Consider the following 14,877-nt stretch of genomic DNA (forward strand, 5'->3'; position numbering starts at 1 on the left):
ACGTCAGCCTTCCTGCTCCTCTGATGCTGCTTGGCCTGCTGTGTTCATCCAGCTCTACACCTTGTTATCTCAGATTCTCCAGCATCTGCAGTTCCTACTATCTCTGAATCTATTTTCCCTATTTGTTTTTGTGCATGCGTGTCTGTAAGGGGGACCTCAGAAGGGGTTCAGAGTTTTAGGTAGTAGCATTAATGTGCAAATGGCATATATCTGTTTACTAGTAATAAATAATAATTATTTGTTGGTACAGAAACCTGATCCACGCTTTCTAGCAACCTTGGTCTGAAAGTCAGATAAATTAGGGTTTCAGGAGTACTTTCCAAATAAAAGCTTTACCTTTTGTACAACTCCAGGAATACCAGCACATTCTTCATGACGCACTACCCTATTGACTGGCCTAACAGGAAAGGACAGCAGAATGAATTTAATATTCTACAGTATCCTCAGCTCATGTCATGTTCTGATTGTCTATGCCTGGAAGCAACTGACTGAACAGTACTTTTCCTAGAGAATCATCCAGCTTGTTGGGGTGGTATTGGCTCCTAAACACCTGTTGCAAGCCACAATCATGTGCTATTCCTCTGGACAAAGTCAATCTTTCCAATGATAAGCTGGAAATGTGGGTATAAAAGTTATGATAGTGTACAACACCACCATAGGACAATTCTTGGCTGCTCTCCGTATTCTTGACAGTGAGCACCTGGAGGATGTACAATACAGTTTGCCTGGAAGTCTAAATTACAGGGACAATATTGTCAAGTGATGTATACATATTGATAAGAAGCTTGATTGCAGTGATGCAAAATGTCTTAATTTGTCAATTTGCAAGTAATAGAAACCCCAAAAGCCCACTATGCCAAACGCTGCAGATGAGATGATTTGAACTGGGAAATTCAAAGTAATGTTATGATGCTACAACATTTACCTTAAAAAGTTACTTACAATTTAACAAATCTCATTTCAGCCTCAATCGACTGTGGCAACTACGTTGCACCCGTCAATGTGGCGAAGCACGAAAGAGAAAACATGCACTACAAAGCACCTCACCAACATCTTCCACCCCGACCTTAAGTTCTCCTGGGCCATCTCTGCTACCTCTCTCTCCTTCCTGGACCTCTCAGTTTCCATCGCTGGCAACCACCTGGAAACTGATATCCATTTCAAGCCCACCGACTCCCACAGCTACCTAGAATACACCTCCTGCCACCCACCTTCCTGCAAAAATGCCATCCCCTATTCCCAATTCCTTCGCCTCCGCTGCATCTGCTCCCAGGATGAGGCATTCCACTCCCGAACATCTCAGATGTCCTCGTTTTTCAAAGACAACAACTTATCCCCCTCAGTGGTCGAGAACGCCCTCCACCGTGTCTCCCGCATTTCCCGCAACTCATCCCTCACACCCCTTCCCCGCAATAACAACCAAAACAGAATCCCCCTCGTCCTCACGTACCACTCCACCAACCTCCAGATCCAACGCGTCATCCTCCGACACTTCCGCCATCTGCAATCTGACCCTACCACCAAAGACATTTTTCCCTCCCCATCCTTATCTGCTTTCTGGAGGGACCACTCTCTCCGGGACTCCCTTGTCTGCTCCACACTCCCCTCCAGCCCCACCACACCCGGCACTTTTCCCTGCAACTATAGGAAGTGCTACACCTGCCCCTACACCTCCCCCCTCACCCCCATCCCAGGCCCCAAGAAGACCTTCCACATCTCACAGATGTTCACCTACACATCTGCTGATGTGGTATACTGTATATGCTGTTCCAGATGTGGCCTCCTCTACATTGGGGAAACCAAGCGGAGGCTTGGGGACCGCTTTGCGGAACACCTACGCTCAGTTCGCACTAAACAACTGCACCTCCCAGTCGCGAACCATTTCAACTCTCCCTCCCATTCCTTAAACGACATGTCCATCCTGGGCCCCCTGCAGTGCCACAACGATGCCATCTGAAGGTTGCAGGAACAGCACCTCATATTTCGCATGGGAACCCTGCAGCCCAATGGTATCAATGCGGACTTCACAAGCTTCAAAATCTCCCCTCCCCCTCCCGCATCCCAAAACCAGCCCAACTTGTCCCTGCCTCCCTAACCTGTCCTTCCTCCCACCTATCCCCTCCTCCCACCTCAAGCCCCACCCCCATCTCCTACCTACAAGCCTCATCCCGACCCCTTGACCTGTCCGTCCTCCCTGGACTGACCTATCCCCTCCCTAACTCCCCACCTACACTCACCTTTACTGGCTCCACCCCCACCTCTTTGACCTGTCTGTCTCCTCTCCACCCATCTTCTCCTCTATCCATCTTCTATCCGCCTCCCCCTCCCTCCCTATTTATTTCGAAACCCCCTTCCCCTCTCCCATTTCTGAAGAAGGGTTTAGGCCCGAAACGTCAGCTTTCCTGCTTCTCTGATGCTGCCTGGCCTGCGGTGTTCGTCCAGCTCTACACCTTGTTATCTCACATGCACTGCAAAGACCAGGATTCAGAGTTGCATAACCTGTGGAGCCCAGGCAACCCAGAATGGAAGGGTGAAGTGGAGCTTAAGAGATGGTGGAAGGATTTGTTCAGAAATACCAACCGAGCCCTGAAGTTACTATAGATCTTCAGCACAAACTATTGTGCCTAGTCAAAGAGCATGATTCCCAGCCAGGGGAACCGAATATGCACTTTCAGCCATAAAAGGTCCAGAATGAGGGCACAATAGTAGGATCAGAACTACTACCCAGACCATTGTTAATACAACTAACTCGCAGTCTAACAGCAGGGCACGAACAATGTTGATTCAGGACCTTATAATAAGCTAACATTAGGTCAGGCATTAAAGAACATTTGATTTGGTACTAGGGTATTGCATTTACATGAGGCAGTGAAAACACTATATCTTAACAAGTTACAAGACGACAGGCTAGAATGGTAGTTTATACAGCCTATAAAAGAGACAGAGTGGAGAGCATGATTAAATCCCTGCTGATAATACTGCAGGAACATGCCAACATAACCTACTATGGAAATGTAAATTTGAATCCATGGGCTTGGAGAAGGATGAATTCGTGTACATAGGATCCTGCAAATATGTAGCTCCAAGTTTAAAATAGTATCTTTTTACATCATGAAAGTGTTGTACTGAATCATCGTATTACATAACGTGTTCCTATAATAACTCAAAACCCATTATCAGCAATTCTGCCATGATGGAATCAGTCAGTCCATCTACTTGAAAAAGGCCTTTAAGGCAGAAAACAAACTTCCTCTAGGTTATGCTGTTGTGTGACTGGTAAGACAAGGTTCCCATGGTGGACTGAAGTGAAAACATTCACACTTTCCACTCAGATCATCAACACCTTTGCTATGACAAGCTTTCATCTCTGCAGGCAGCGCCCTCACCAATTACGTACTCAGTCAGTAGCTGAATTATTTATCAAATACAAAAGCTATCCCAGAAAGTACTGCGCAGTCAGCAACGGAAAGGATTCTAACCACGAACGAAGAGATTTATAAAACAACACCAAGCAATCGTGAGGGGTACTATGCAAGTGATCCTCAGCAAGTTTCTGGCTTAGAGTACTGAAGAGCTCAGTTGGTAATTGAGCCAGATGACAAGAATGCAACACAAGTTGAGAGGGTGGCATTGAGGCTATTAAGGTCCTGTAGTCATTATCTGTATCTGCTGCTACGAGAGACTGATGGCATCCCAAGCAGTGCAGGGGGAGGCAATGGTCGAGTGGTATTATCACTGGACTGTTAATCCAGAAATCTAGATAATGTTCTGGGGGCCCAGGTTCAAAACCTACCATGGCTGATGGTGGAATCTGAATTCAATAAATATCTGGAATTAAGAATTTAATGATGACCACAAATCCATCGTTGATTCTCGGAAAAGAACCATCTAGTTCACTAAAAGCCTTTAGGGAAGGAAACTGTCATCCTTACCTGGTAAGGCCTACATGTGACTCCAGACCCACAGCAAGGCCAGAAAAGATGGCTGAGCTATCATGAAAACTAGCAAACACAAAGCTGAGAATTATATTATAAAGGTATGCTGACAACTTCATATTTGACAACATTTCTTTATAACCAAGATGAGCTCTTGCTTGCACACAAGCCCATAAGATGCAGGGACAGACGGCCTTATGGCCCACTGAGACCATTCCACCATTAAATGAGATCATGACTGATCTGACAATCCTCAACTCCACTTTCCTGCCTTATCCCATAAACCTGGACTGCCTTAATAGTTAGAAATATGTCCACCTCAACCTTAAAAAAAAAACTTAATGACTCAGCTTCTATACTTCTCTGCAGCAAAGAATTCCATAGGCTCACTACCTTAAGGAAACAAAATTCCTCATCTGTCCTAAATGGGCAGCCAATATACTGCTATCGTACCCTCTGGCCCTAGGTTCTCCCACAGGGGGAAACAACCTTTCCACATCTACCTTGTCAAGCTTTCTAAGAATACTTCATGTTTCAATATAGTCACCTCTCCTTGTTCTAAACTCCAATCTACTCAACCTCTCCTTACAAAACAGACCCTCTATATCTGGGATCAGCCTACAGAAACTTCTGTGGACTGTTTCTAATGTCATTACATCTTTCCTTAGCTGAAAAGGGACCAAAAAACTGTTCAGTACTCCAATTACGGTCTGACTGATGTCTTGCACAGCTTTAGTAAAACCTCTTCATTTTTCTATTCTATCCCCTTTGAACAGAAAGGAGAGCCAGCATTTCAGTGGTGTTCCCTGCTGCCTGCTAAACTTGGATGCTAGCTTTTTATTATTCATGCACTTGGACCACCTAATCACACTCGGCTGTCCCTTTCTACAATCGTTCCTTATTTCAACAATATTCAGCTCCCAAAGTACATCACCCCACATTATATTCTGCCAAGATTTTGCCTACTCACTTAACTTGTCTATTTCCCTTTGAAGACTCCTTATGTCCATCCTAACACATATTTGCCTTCCCACCAATTGAGAAGGCATCTTCAAACTTGGTAATAATACATTCACTTTTCTCATTCAAGTCATTAATATGATACTATAATTAATTGTGGTCCAAGCACTGAAACCTGTGACACTCAGTTACCAGTTGCCATCCTGCAAATGCCCCCTTTATCCCAACTCTGTCTTCTATTAGTTAGCCAATCCTCTATCCAAGCAAATACATTACTGACAACACCATGGTCTCTTATAATATTAAAGAGCTTCAAGTGCAGTACTTTAGCAAATGTCTTACAGAAATTCAAAACAGATCACATCCTTTTATCTACACCGCTTGTTCCCTCCTCAAAAGAATTGTAATAAATTTTATTAGGCACGATTTCCCTTTCATGAAACCATGCTGACTGAAGAGTTCTGGAGAAAGGGTCACCAAACCCGAAACATTAACTTTGAGTTGTTTCTTCACAGATGCCGCCAGACCTGCTGGGCTGTTCCTGCAACTTTTTTTTGTTCCTGATTGACAGCATCTGCAGTTCTTTGTTTTTATTTAGCAGACTCAAGAGTGGTCATTTTTCACCACAGTAGTCAAAGACCAATATGCTGATGTAAAACTAACACCCTCATAACATTCCTCTGCCCATTATTTAATGGGGGCATTAACAATTTAATTTATATGGGTTATTGGAACCATTAAAATAATGGTCAGGGAGTAACAAATGTAGGACTGTATTCTGAATAACAATAGCAAATGAATAATTTCTAATATAATGGTGAGAAGTTTCAAAACAGTATTTCAAATGGATGTAACAAGTAGCTCAGCATCTAAAGATCAAAAAAGGAAAAGAAAAGTTTGAGCTTACTGCTTCATGCCAGTACACACACATCCATTCTGAAACTTAAAAAGTTTTTGAAAATAATTACAATCAGCATTGCCTCAATCCAAGTTAATGCCTACATTCTGCAGGGCTGTACCAGGTTTCAAGATATGACTGGATATCCTAATGAGACAATATAATTCTATAAATAGAGAATAACCAGTCAGTTAGACTATTACCTGACCATGTTGTAAATGTTCACATTTCAATAATGATTATTGGCTATACTGAACATAAGTTTGACAAGTTATGCCCCTTTCTGCTTTCAATGAGTTATCTTCATACATCATCAGCTCTTCATCTACAGCTGCTTTGAAGTGGGTCAGATATATCAATTTCAATGTAGAAGACAAAGCTTCTCTAACGTTTTACCGACTGTGACCCCATTTTAAGGCTTAATTGTCATGACGCCCTCCGTGAAAATGGAGAACACAGTGCAGAAGATGTGAGCCACTGTGCAGAAGGTCACGAGGGCAGGGCTCCACAGTGGCCATTGCTTCCTCACAGCTCGCAACCCTGCTTGGGGTCCTGATCCCTACCTTGGGAAGCCCTACAATGAGATCATAACAGAGGTAGGAGCAGCAAGACCATTTGACGCATTGACCCTTCTCAGCCATTTAATACAACCATGCATGATGTCATTTCACCTCAAAATGCTAGTTCTTGCAGAGTCCCCAGCGTTCTCTGAGGAAGCAGGTTCACAGATTGTGTATAATCTCTTATCTGAGGATCACACTGTTTTAAAAAGGGAGAATACAGTGTGGAACTGGAGGAACACAGGAGGCCAGACAGCATCAGAGGAGCAGGAAAGTTGATGTATCAGGTCAAGACCCTTCCTCAGAATTCCCGATGCTGCCCAGCCTGCTGTGTTCTTCCAGCTCCACACTGATCTCTGACTGTAGCATCTGCAGTTCTTACTATCTCTGTTTTAACAGGGAGATTTTTCTTTTTAAAAACATACTGTGCCTCCTAGTTCAAGATTCCCAAGCAAAAAGGAAATATCCTTGAGATCGACCTGAACCTGTCAGGATTCGAGGATTTGATTTGCCAAGCCCCTCAGAATCTTCTGTTTCAACAGAATATACAATTGTTCTCAACAGCAATGTGTATAGGGCCAAGTTACAAAACACTTCCACATAAAACAACCGATTCATGCAGGACGTTCATGCAGGAATCAGCCTAGCAAACCTTTAAACTGCTTTCAACAGTCAAAATTTTCATGCATGAACCAAAACATAACACATTGTGCTTGCAGCTATCTTTACTATACTATTCAAGGTTGCAGAAGTAATTCCAATTATCAAATATTTTGCCATAACATTTCATAGCAAATAAATTGTTCCAACGTACTTGCTGTAAAACATACGCTAAAACATAAGCGCACATAACAGCAGCTTTGTTACTTTACACTGGTCCACCGGACATTAGGCTAATTAAAACCAGTCCTTGTCTCAAAACATCAACAATCATGACAGCAGTGACACCATAATTTTTTTGAAAGAAAAATTGAAAATAAAGAAGCATAACAAGGAAAAAGAAAATCCTGTTTCTTCAGGTTTTTATGTCTAAACCTATAAATCCTGCCTTTCGGAATTTACAACTCCCGAGTTATATGCCATTCTTCAAATTCGCTGCTGCTTGACAAATACCAGAGAAGGTTTAACGTGTACTTGTGTTTTCAACATTCACAGAAAGACCTTCACAGAAAGACGTGTGTGTACACGATTGCAGCGGAGTTAGTATCAGTTGTATGTACTGGAGAAGCACGGAAACAAGAAATGAAACGATAGCAAGCTATATAATCCATGGCGTATTCGTTATGTGCAAGTGCCAGTTCTGTATCAAATTAAATATAAACACAGCAAGCAGCATGTATCTAATATGTATATATGTGCAGTCACTAAAATTTGAAGAGATCCGAATATAAATTCATGCAACATTGAAGAAACATTTGCACAAAAAGCTACTTGCTGCTTTGCAACATGAAACATTTCGCCAAGCAATGCGCAAAACAATGATTTTTATTTATTTGATTGCGAACTACTTAAATCAATCATCTCTTTAAAAAAATGATAAGAAAATTGCCATGGTGCATTTTACTGCAGGATCCCGGTGGGTGGATCACTCCTTCTCCAGGGAGCTGGGTTCCACACCCAGTGATGGCTACTCACGCAGGTACTTGTCAAATACCCAGACATTATATATAGATCCAGCAAATAAGGCGAACACGCAAATTATAAACTTTACCTCCCCAAATTCCTAATTGCAACTGCGAGGTATCCAAGTTCACCACATAATCCCCCAAAAAACGGTTCAAAACCTCGACCACTAAAGACTCGAACACCATCGTCTTCCGATCACCATTCTCGGCCCGGCTGGGCCGCCTCCGCCTCCGCCGCCGCTGCTAACCAGCACGAACGCCAAGCGCCAGAACCAAACCAAACGATTCAAATGAAAACGATCGCGCAGCGAACCGGAACTGGCGCGAGCAGCGCTGCCTCGTTCTCTTCCAGAGCGACGCCCTCACTGCTCCAACGACAACTCTCCGAACTCATCGGAAAAAGAATGCACGCTCACGTTGAGCGCGCTCACTTCTGACCTCCGCCTTTAGCTTGCTTCCGCAGTTGCGGGTGCCCGTCGGTGTAGGCAGAACCACGGCTGGATTTAGTGCAGTAAAGAGGAGTTTTTCTTCATAGTGGCGAGCTTCAGTTATTTTTAAATATAACACTCTACCGGAATCCTGGTCATCGGGAGGGGTTATTAAAAAACAAGAAATACTTATTGACAGTTTTAATTTTGATCAGTGAGTTACGAGGGCAGTTGATTTGACAGGCCCCAACGTGATAAAACTACGTTGAGGTATTTATACAAATAATTCGTGAATGTGTTCATGACTTATTTTAAATCAAACAATGAATTTTCAAATAATACGGTAATATTTGTGTGGGAAATTAACTGGTCGGAATCTAAGCAAGCTGAATGAGATATGTTGCTTTTTTTGGTAAAAAGAAAACAGCTGGAACGTACATAACGGACCTTGTGAAATTGTCTTCTTGCTTTTCAAAGGACTGCATCGTGAACGTCCAAAAGGCACATTGTAGATCGCCCCTGGATTACACTATTTCATAATATTGGGTAGCACAGGAACACACTTAATTCTAGTTAGTATAATTAAAATTATAGTTGAAGTCATTATCTTCATGTTGTTTACAGGAGTGGGCTGGAAGTGTAGGATAGAGCAGCAAGAGTTAGCCTGCACCTCTTCTCTTAACTGGTGCCAATCTCCTGCCTTTTCCCCATATCCCGACACACCATTTCTATCCAGATAATCATCGGATGTCCTCTTGAAGGCCTCAATTGAACCTACCTCCACCACATTTCCCAGTAAACTCACTGTGTAACTTTTTTCCCCACATCACTCTTGCTTCATTTGCACATCACTTTAAATCTAATAGAACATTACAGCGCAGTACAGGCCCTTCGGCCCTCGATGTTGCGCCGACCTGTGAAACCAATCTGAAGCCCATCTAACCTAAACTATTCCATTATCATCCATATGTTTATCCAATGACCATTTAAATGCCCTTAAAGTGGGCGAGTCTACTATTTTTGCAGGCAGGGCATTCCACGCCCTTACTACTCTCTGAGTAAAGAACCTACCTCTGACATCTGTCCTATATCTATCACCCCTCAATTTAAAGCTATGTCCCCTCGTGCTAGTCATCACCATCCGAGGAAAAAGGCTCCCACTGTCCACCCTATCTAATCCTCTGATCATCTTGTATGTCTCTATCAAGTCACCTCTTAACCTTCTCTCTAACGAAAACAGCCTCAAGACCCTCAGCCTTTCCTCATAAGACCTTCCCTCCATACCAGGCAACATCCTGGTAAATCTCCTCTGCACCCTTTCCAATGCTTCCACATCCTTTCTATAATGCGGTGACCAGAACTGTACGCAATACTCCAAGTGCGGCCGCACCAGAGTTTTGTACAGCTGCAACATGACCTCATGGCTCCGAAACTCAATCCCTCTACCAATAAAACCTAACATACTGTACGCCTTCTTAACAACGCTATCAACCTGGGTGGCAACTTTCAGTGATCTATGCACATGGACACCGAGATCTTTCTGCTCATCCACACTACCAAGAATCTTACCATTAGCCCAGTACTCTGTATTCCTGTTATTCCTTCCAAAGTGAATCACCTCACACTTTTCCGCATTAAACTCCATTTGCCACCTCTCAGCCCAGCTCTGCAGCTTATCTATGTCCCTCTGTAACCTGCAACATCCTTCCGCACTATCCACAACTCCACCGACTTTGGTGTCATCCGCAAATTTACTAACCCATCCTTCTACGCCCTCATCCAGGTCATTTATAAAAATGACAAACAGCAGTGGCCCCAAAACAGATCCTTGAGGTACACCACTAGTAACTGAACTCCAGGATGAACATTTCCCATCAACCACCACCCTCTGTCTTCTTACAGCTCGCCAATTTCTGATCCAACCTTACAGCTAGCCAATTTCTGATCCTACTGATTTCTACTTGTTTTACAAGTAGGAGTAGCTTCTCTCTTCAGAAGGCTTAGCTTTCCCGCCACAGATGCTGCCACACCTACTGAGTTTCTCCAACAATTTCTGTTTGTTAAGCAAAGGTACCATAGATCATAAGGCTGCTCTGTCATTAGCGAGAGATGCCCGGTTTAACCTAAGGGTCACCATATCTCAGGTAAGGGGTGAAATTGAGAAGGAGAGACCTTCATGGTAACCTCAGCCAGTGTTGGAAGTGAACCTACACTATTGACTTTACTCTGTATTGCAAACCAGCTATCCAACCGAATGAGCTTTCCTAGTGATGGATAGATGCAAGGCTTGCCAGGGCAGGATCTGAATGCACTTCACTCCTCATAAGGCCAGGCACAATTTGAGTCATGGTCAGAGACTCTCTTTGAAGTACATGATTGTTCTCCAATGTAAGTGCAGTCTTGGACCCACATTGCACATCCTTAGTTTCCATTCTTTTACCCCTTTTTGTCAGTCCATGAAATTTCACTGAGGGGGAAATAGTAATAAGTAACATAGTGATAATGTTGCTGAACTAGCAATCCAGAAGCCCAGGATGATGGGCCTCCAGATTATCCTGCTGTGATGGCTAGTGGATTTTAAACTAATTAACAAAAAAGTTCTGGAATTGAAACCTAGTCTTTCAGTGAAACTATAATCAATTGTCATAAAAACCCATCTGGTTCATTAACATCCTTTAGTCCAGAACAAAACAACGTGGTCAATTAACTATCCTCTGAAATAGCCTGTCAAGCAAATTTGTTCAAGTGGCAATCAGGGATAGGCAACAAATGTTGGCCTTGGGAAGGTGATCACACAGTGTCATTGGAGTTTAATCCAGAACTCCCAGCTAATTTTCTGGGCAAATAGTTTCAAATACCATCATGGTAGAATTTGGTTTTAATAAAAATATGAAATTGTAAATCGGCTGGTGGTGGCTGTGTAACTAATGTTGATTGTCATAACAATCCATCTGGTTTACTAATATTGTTTAGGGCATGAAATCTGCCATCCTTACCTGGTCTGGCCTATATGTGACTCCAGACCCACTGTAATGTGGTTGACAAGGAACTGTTAACAATTTGAGATGGGCAACAAATGCTAGACTAACCATGAATGAATAAAACAAAACATTCAAGGCAAATTCTCTGCATGAGCAGCTCATGCCAATGCAGTTGTCAACTTCCAACTTGCTTGCTCTGGTCAGATCCTCTGCAGCATTTCATCAATCACTACGTGATTCCTTTCATTATTTAAAAAAAACTTCAGCTACAATATTCATGACTGTGGTGTTGATGTTTTCACACAAATCTCTCAACCAGTCATTAGCTGATTCCTTTTCATTATCAGTCAGGAAATTAGTCATTGCCCAAGTCTGCAGGCTCACCATTTCTATGTGACTGTCTATAAACATCCCGTTGTTCTTGGTAGGTGTAACTGTAGAAAGATTAAATCTAGTTTCCATGTCTATAAAGTGTAGTACTAAAGTTTTTCTTTCATTTTCCTATACCTTTAGATCAGCGGCGACTATTTCAGAAAAGTTACATGCCAATGGCAAGCATAAATTGATGTGATGTCATCCTCCTTTGTACACTAATCTCTTCTATAAGCCTCATATAAATACTTCTAATCAATCTGATCAGATATGTTTTGACACACATTTGGAGCAGTTGTAACTTGAAACCAGGCCTCTTCTGCCACAAGAGCCCCAGTAATTAAACTGGTAGGCATTTGTTTTAAAGTAGTTTTCTGAACCATAATCGGCAGGTTTCAAATAAACATGGGCTTGTCCCCAATGAATTTCAAACCCACTGCCTTAACTACTTGCCCACAACTAGGCATTATGAGCCTCATATACTCCATCATCCTGCGTGCATCTCATGACAGAATTTCTAATAATTGATAAAAAGAGTGAAGAAATTGTCTGTGTAACTTTAAGACAATTTGCTTTTTATTTACATGATTTTTTCCATCAGATGCTACTAATAGTCCGGTAACACTCTGAGTTATAGGGGAGTGCAATAATGCCTTAATTGAATAACTTGCAGATTTACTGTGTTTCTAAAAGCAAATGCTTTGTCATGCTCCATGCACAGTTTCAGTTGTTCACAGAACAGCATTTCTCTGTGGATTTCCCTCTTGACTTGGAGAGGATTCTGCACTCCAATGACCCCTTGAACGATACCATCAGGAGCTGTTTAATTGTGATAGGGCCTCTCATAAGAACAGGAACAGGCCATTCAACCCCTTGTGTTAGTTCTTCCATTCAATCAGATCATGTCTGACCTGTGGCCTAACTCTATATTACCTGCCTTTGGTCCATATCCTTCAGTATCTTTGGTTAACAAAAAAAAATCTATCTCAGATTTAAAACTAACAACTGTTCTACTATCAACTGCCATTTGTCAAAGAGAGTTCCAAATTTCTACCGTCCTTTATGTGTATAAGTTCTTCCTAACCTCTCTGCCTCCAAGGCCAATATATCCTTTCTAAGATGAAGTTCCCACATTCTGTTCACAGTACTCCCAAGTGGGATCTGACCAGATTTTTATATAGCTACAGCATAAGTTCTGCTTCCTTATACTCCAGTTCTCTAAATAAAAAGTCCAGCATTCCATTAGTCATCTTGATTAATTTCTGCACCTATTTGTGGCATTTTAGTGATCTATGCAGTTGAACCCCAAGTCATACAGTCATACAGCATGGAAACAGATCCTTTGGTCCAACTGGTCCATGCCAACCATGTTCCCAAACTAAATTAGTCCCACCTGCCTGCACTTAGCCTATAATCCCTCGAAAGCTTTTCAATTCATGAACTTATCCAAATGTCTTTTAAACATTGTAACTGTACTTGCATCCACCACTTTCTCTGGCAGTTCATTCCACACATGAACAACTTACTGTGTGAAAAAGTTGCCCCTCATGTCCTTTTTAAATTTTTCTCCTCTCATTAACAATTTGCCCCCCAGTTTTGAACTCCCCCACTCTAGGGAAAAGACTCTTGTCACTTACCTTATCTATTGTCCCTCATGATTTTATAAAGCTAATTAAGGTCATCCCTCATTCGCCTATGCTCCAGTGAAAAATGTCCCAGTCTTTCTATTTTGTTTTTATATCGCAAACCCTCCATTCCCAGCAACATCCTGGTAAATCTTTTCTGAACTCTCTCCAGTTTAGTAATATCCTTCCTGGAACAGAGTGACCAGAACTGGACACTATTGCAAAAATGGCCTCACCAATGTCCTGTATGCCCTCAACTTGACATCCCAACTCCTATTCTCACAGATCTGAGTAATGGAGGAAAGCGTGCTAAACACCTTCTTAACCACCCTGTCTACCTGTAGTGCAAATTTCAAAGAATTATGTAGCTAAACCCCTGGGTCTCTCTGTTCTACAACACTATGCAGGGCTTGCCATTAATTGTATAAGTCCTGTTCTTGTTTGTATTACCAAAGTGCAACACATCACATTTATCCAAATTAAACTCCATCTGCCACTCCTTAGTTCATTTACCCAATTGATCAACATCTCTTTGTAATCTCATATAACCTTCTTCACTGTCCAATTTTGGTGTTATCTGCAAACTTACTAACCATGCCTCCTATTTCCTCATCCAAATCATTTATCTCAGTGACAAACAAAAGTGAACCCAGTACTGACCTCTGAGGAACACTGCTGGTCACCTGAAAAGAAACCTCCACCACCACCACCCTCTGTCTCCTATCATAAAGCAAATTTTGTATCCAATTGGCAAGCTCACCCTGAATCATATGTGATCTAACTTTACCAATTAGTCTACCATGCATCTCTTTGGACATCTCTTGTATGTTTTTAAATAGAATCCCTATAGTGTGGAAGCAGGCCATTCAGCCCAGTCCACACCAACTGTCCAAAGAGCATCCCACCCACACCCACCCCCTATCCTATCCCATCCCTGTAACCTTGCATTTCCCTTGGCTAATTCATCTAGCCTGCTCATTTCTGGACACTAAGGTCAATTTAGTATGGCCAATCCACCTAACCTGAACATCTTTGGACTGTGGGAGGAAACCAGAAAAACTGGAAGAAATCTGCACAGACACAGGAAGAATCTGCAGACTCCACGCAGACAGTCTCCCAAGGTTGAATTCGAACCCAGGTCCCGTGAGGCAGCAGTACTAACCACCAAGCCACTGTGTCGCACTTCATGCCATCAGGAAAGTACACTGATCAAAGCTTTTTCAGTCCCAAGATGGATAACATCACGCTTGCATTGAACTTGATCAGCCACAATTTTGCCAGTTCACCTAGCCTATCAATATCCTTTGAAATGTTATGCTATCAGCTACAATGTCTACAATGGAAATTTTGATATATACCTTCCTATACTATCAACCAAATTAGTAATAAATAATGTGAATAATTGAGGTCCTAACATAGATTCTTGTGGGACACCATTGGTCACATCCTGTCAATTCGAGTAGCTACCCATTATCCCCACTTTCTGTTGCCTG

General features: G+C 42.4%; 1 protein-coding gene across 1 annotated transcript in view; it reads right to left on the bottom strand.

The window, feature by feature from the left end:
• vps13a (vacuolar protein sorting 13 homolog A) overlaps positions 1-8,545 on the bottom strand; it is a 330,557-nt gene extending 322,012 nt beyond the window's left edge. The window contains exon 1 of the mRNA XM_048593475.1: positions 8,065-8,545. Coding sequence (XP_048449432.1) covers positions 8,065-8,164 — 100 coding nt within the window. The 5' untranslated portion in view covers positions 8,165-8,545. The remainder of the gene's footprint in view (positions 1-8,064) is intronic.
• Between the last annotated feature and the right edge of the window lie 6,332 nt (positions 8,546-14,877).

The sequence above is a fragment of the Rhincodon typus genome, chromosome 3, assembly GCF_021869965.1.
Source record: "Rhincodon typus isolate 14 chromosome 3, sRhiTyp1.1, whole genome shotgun sequence".
Lineage (NCBI taxonomy): Eukaryota > Metazoa > Chordata > Chondrichthyes > Orectolobiformes > Rhincodontidae > Rhincodon > Rhincodon typus.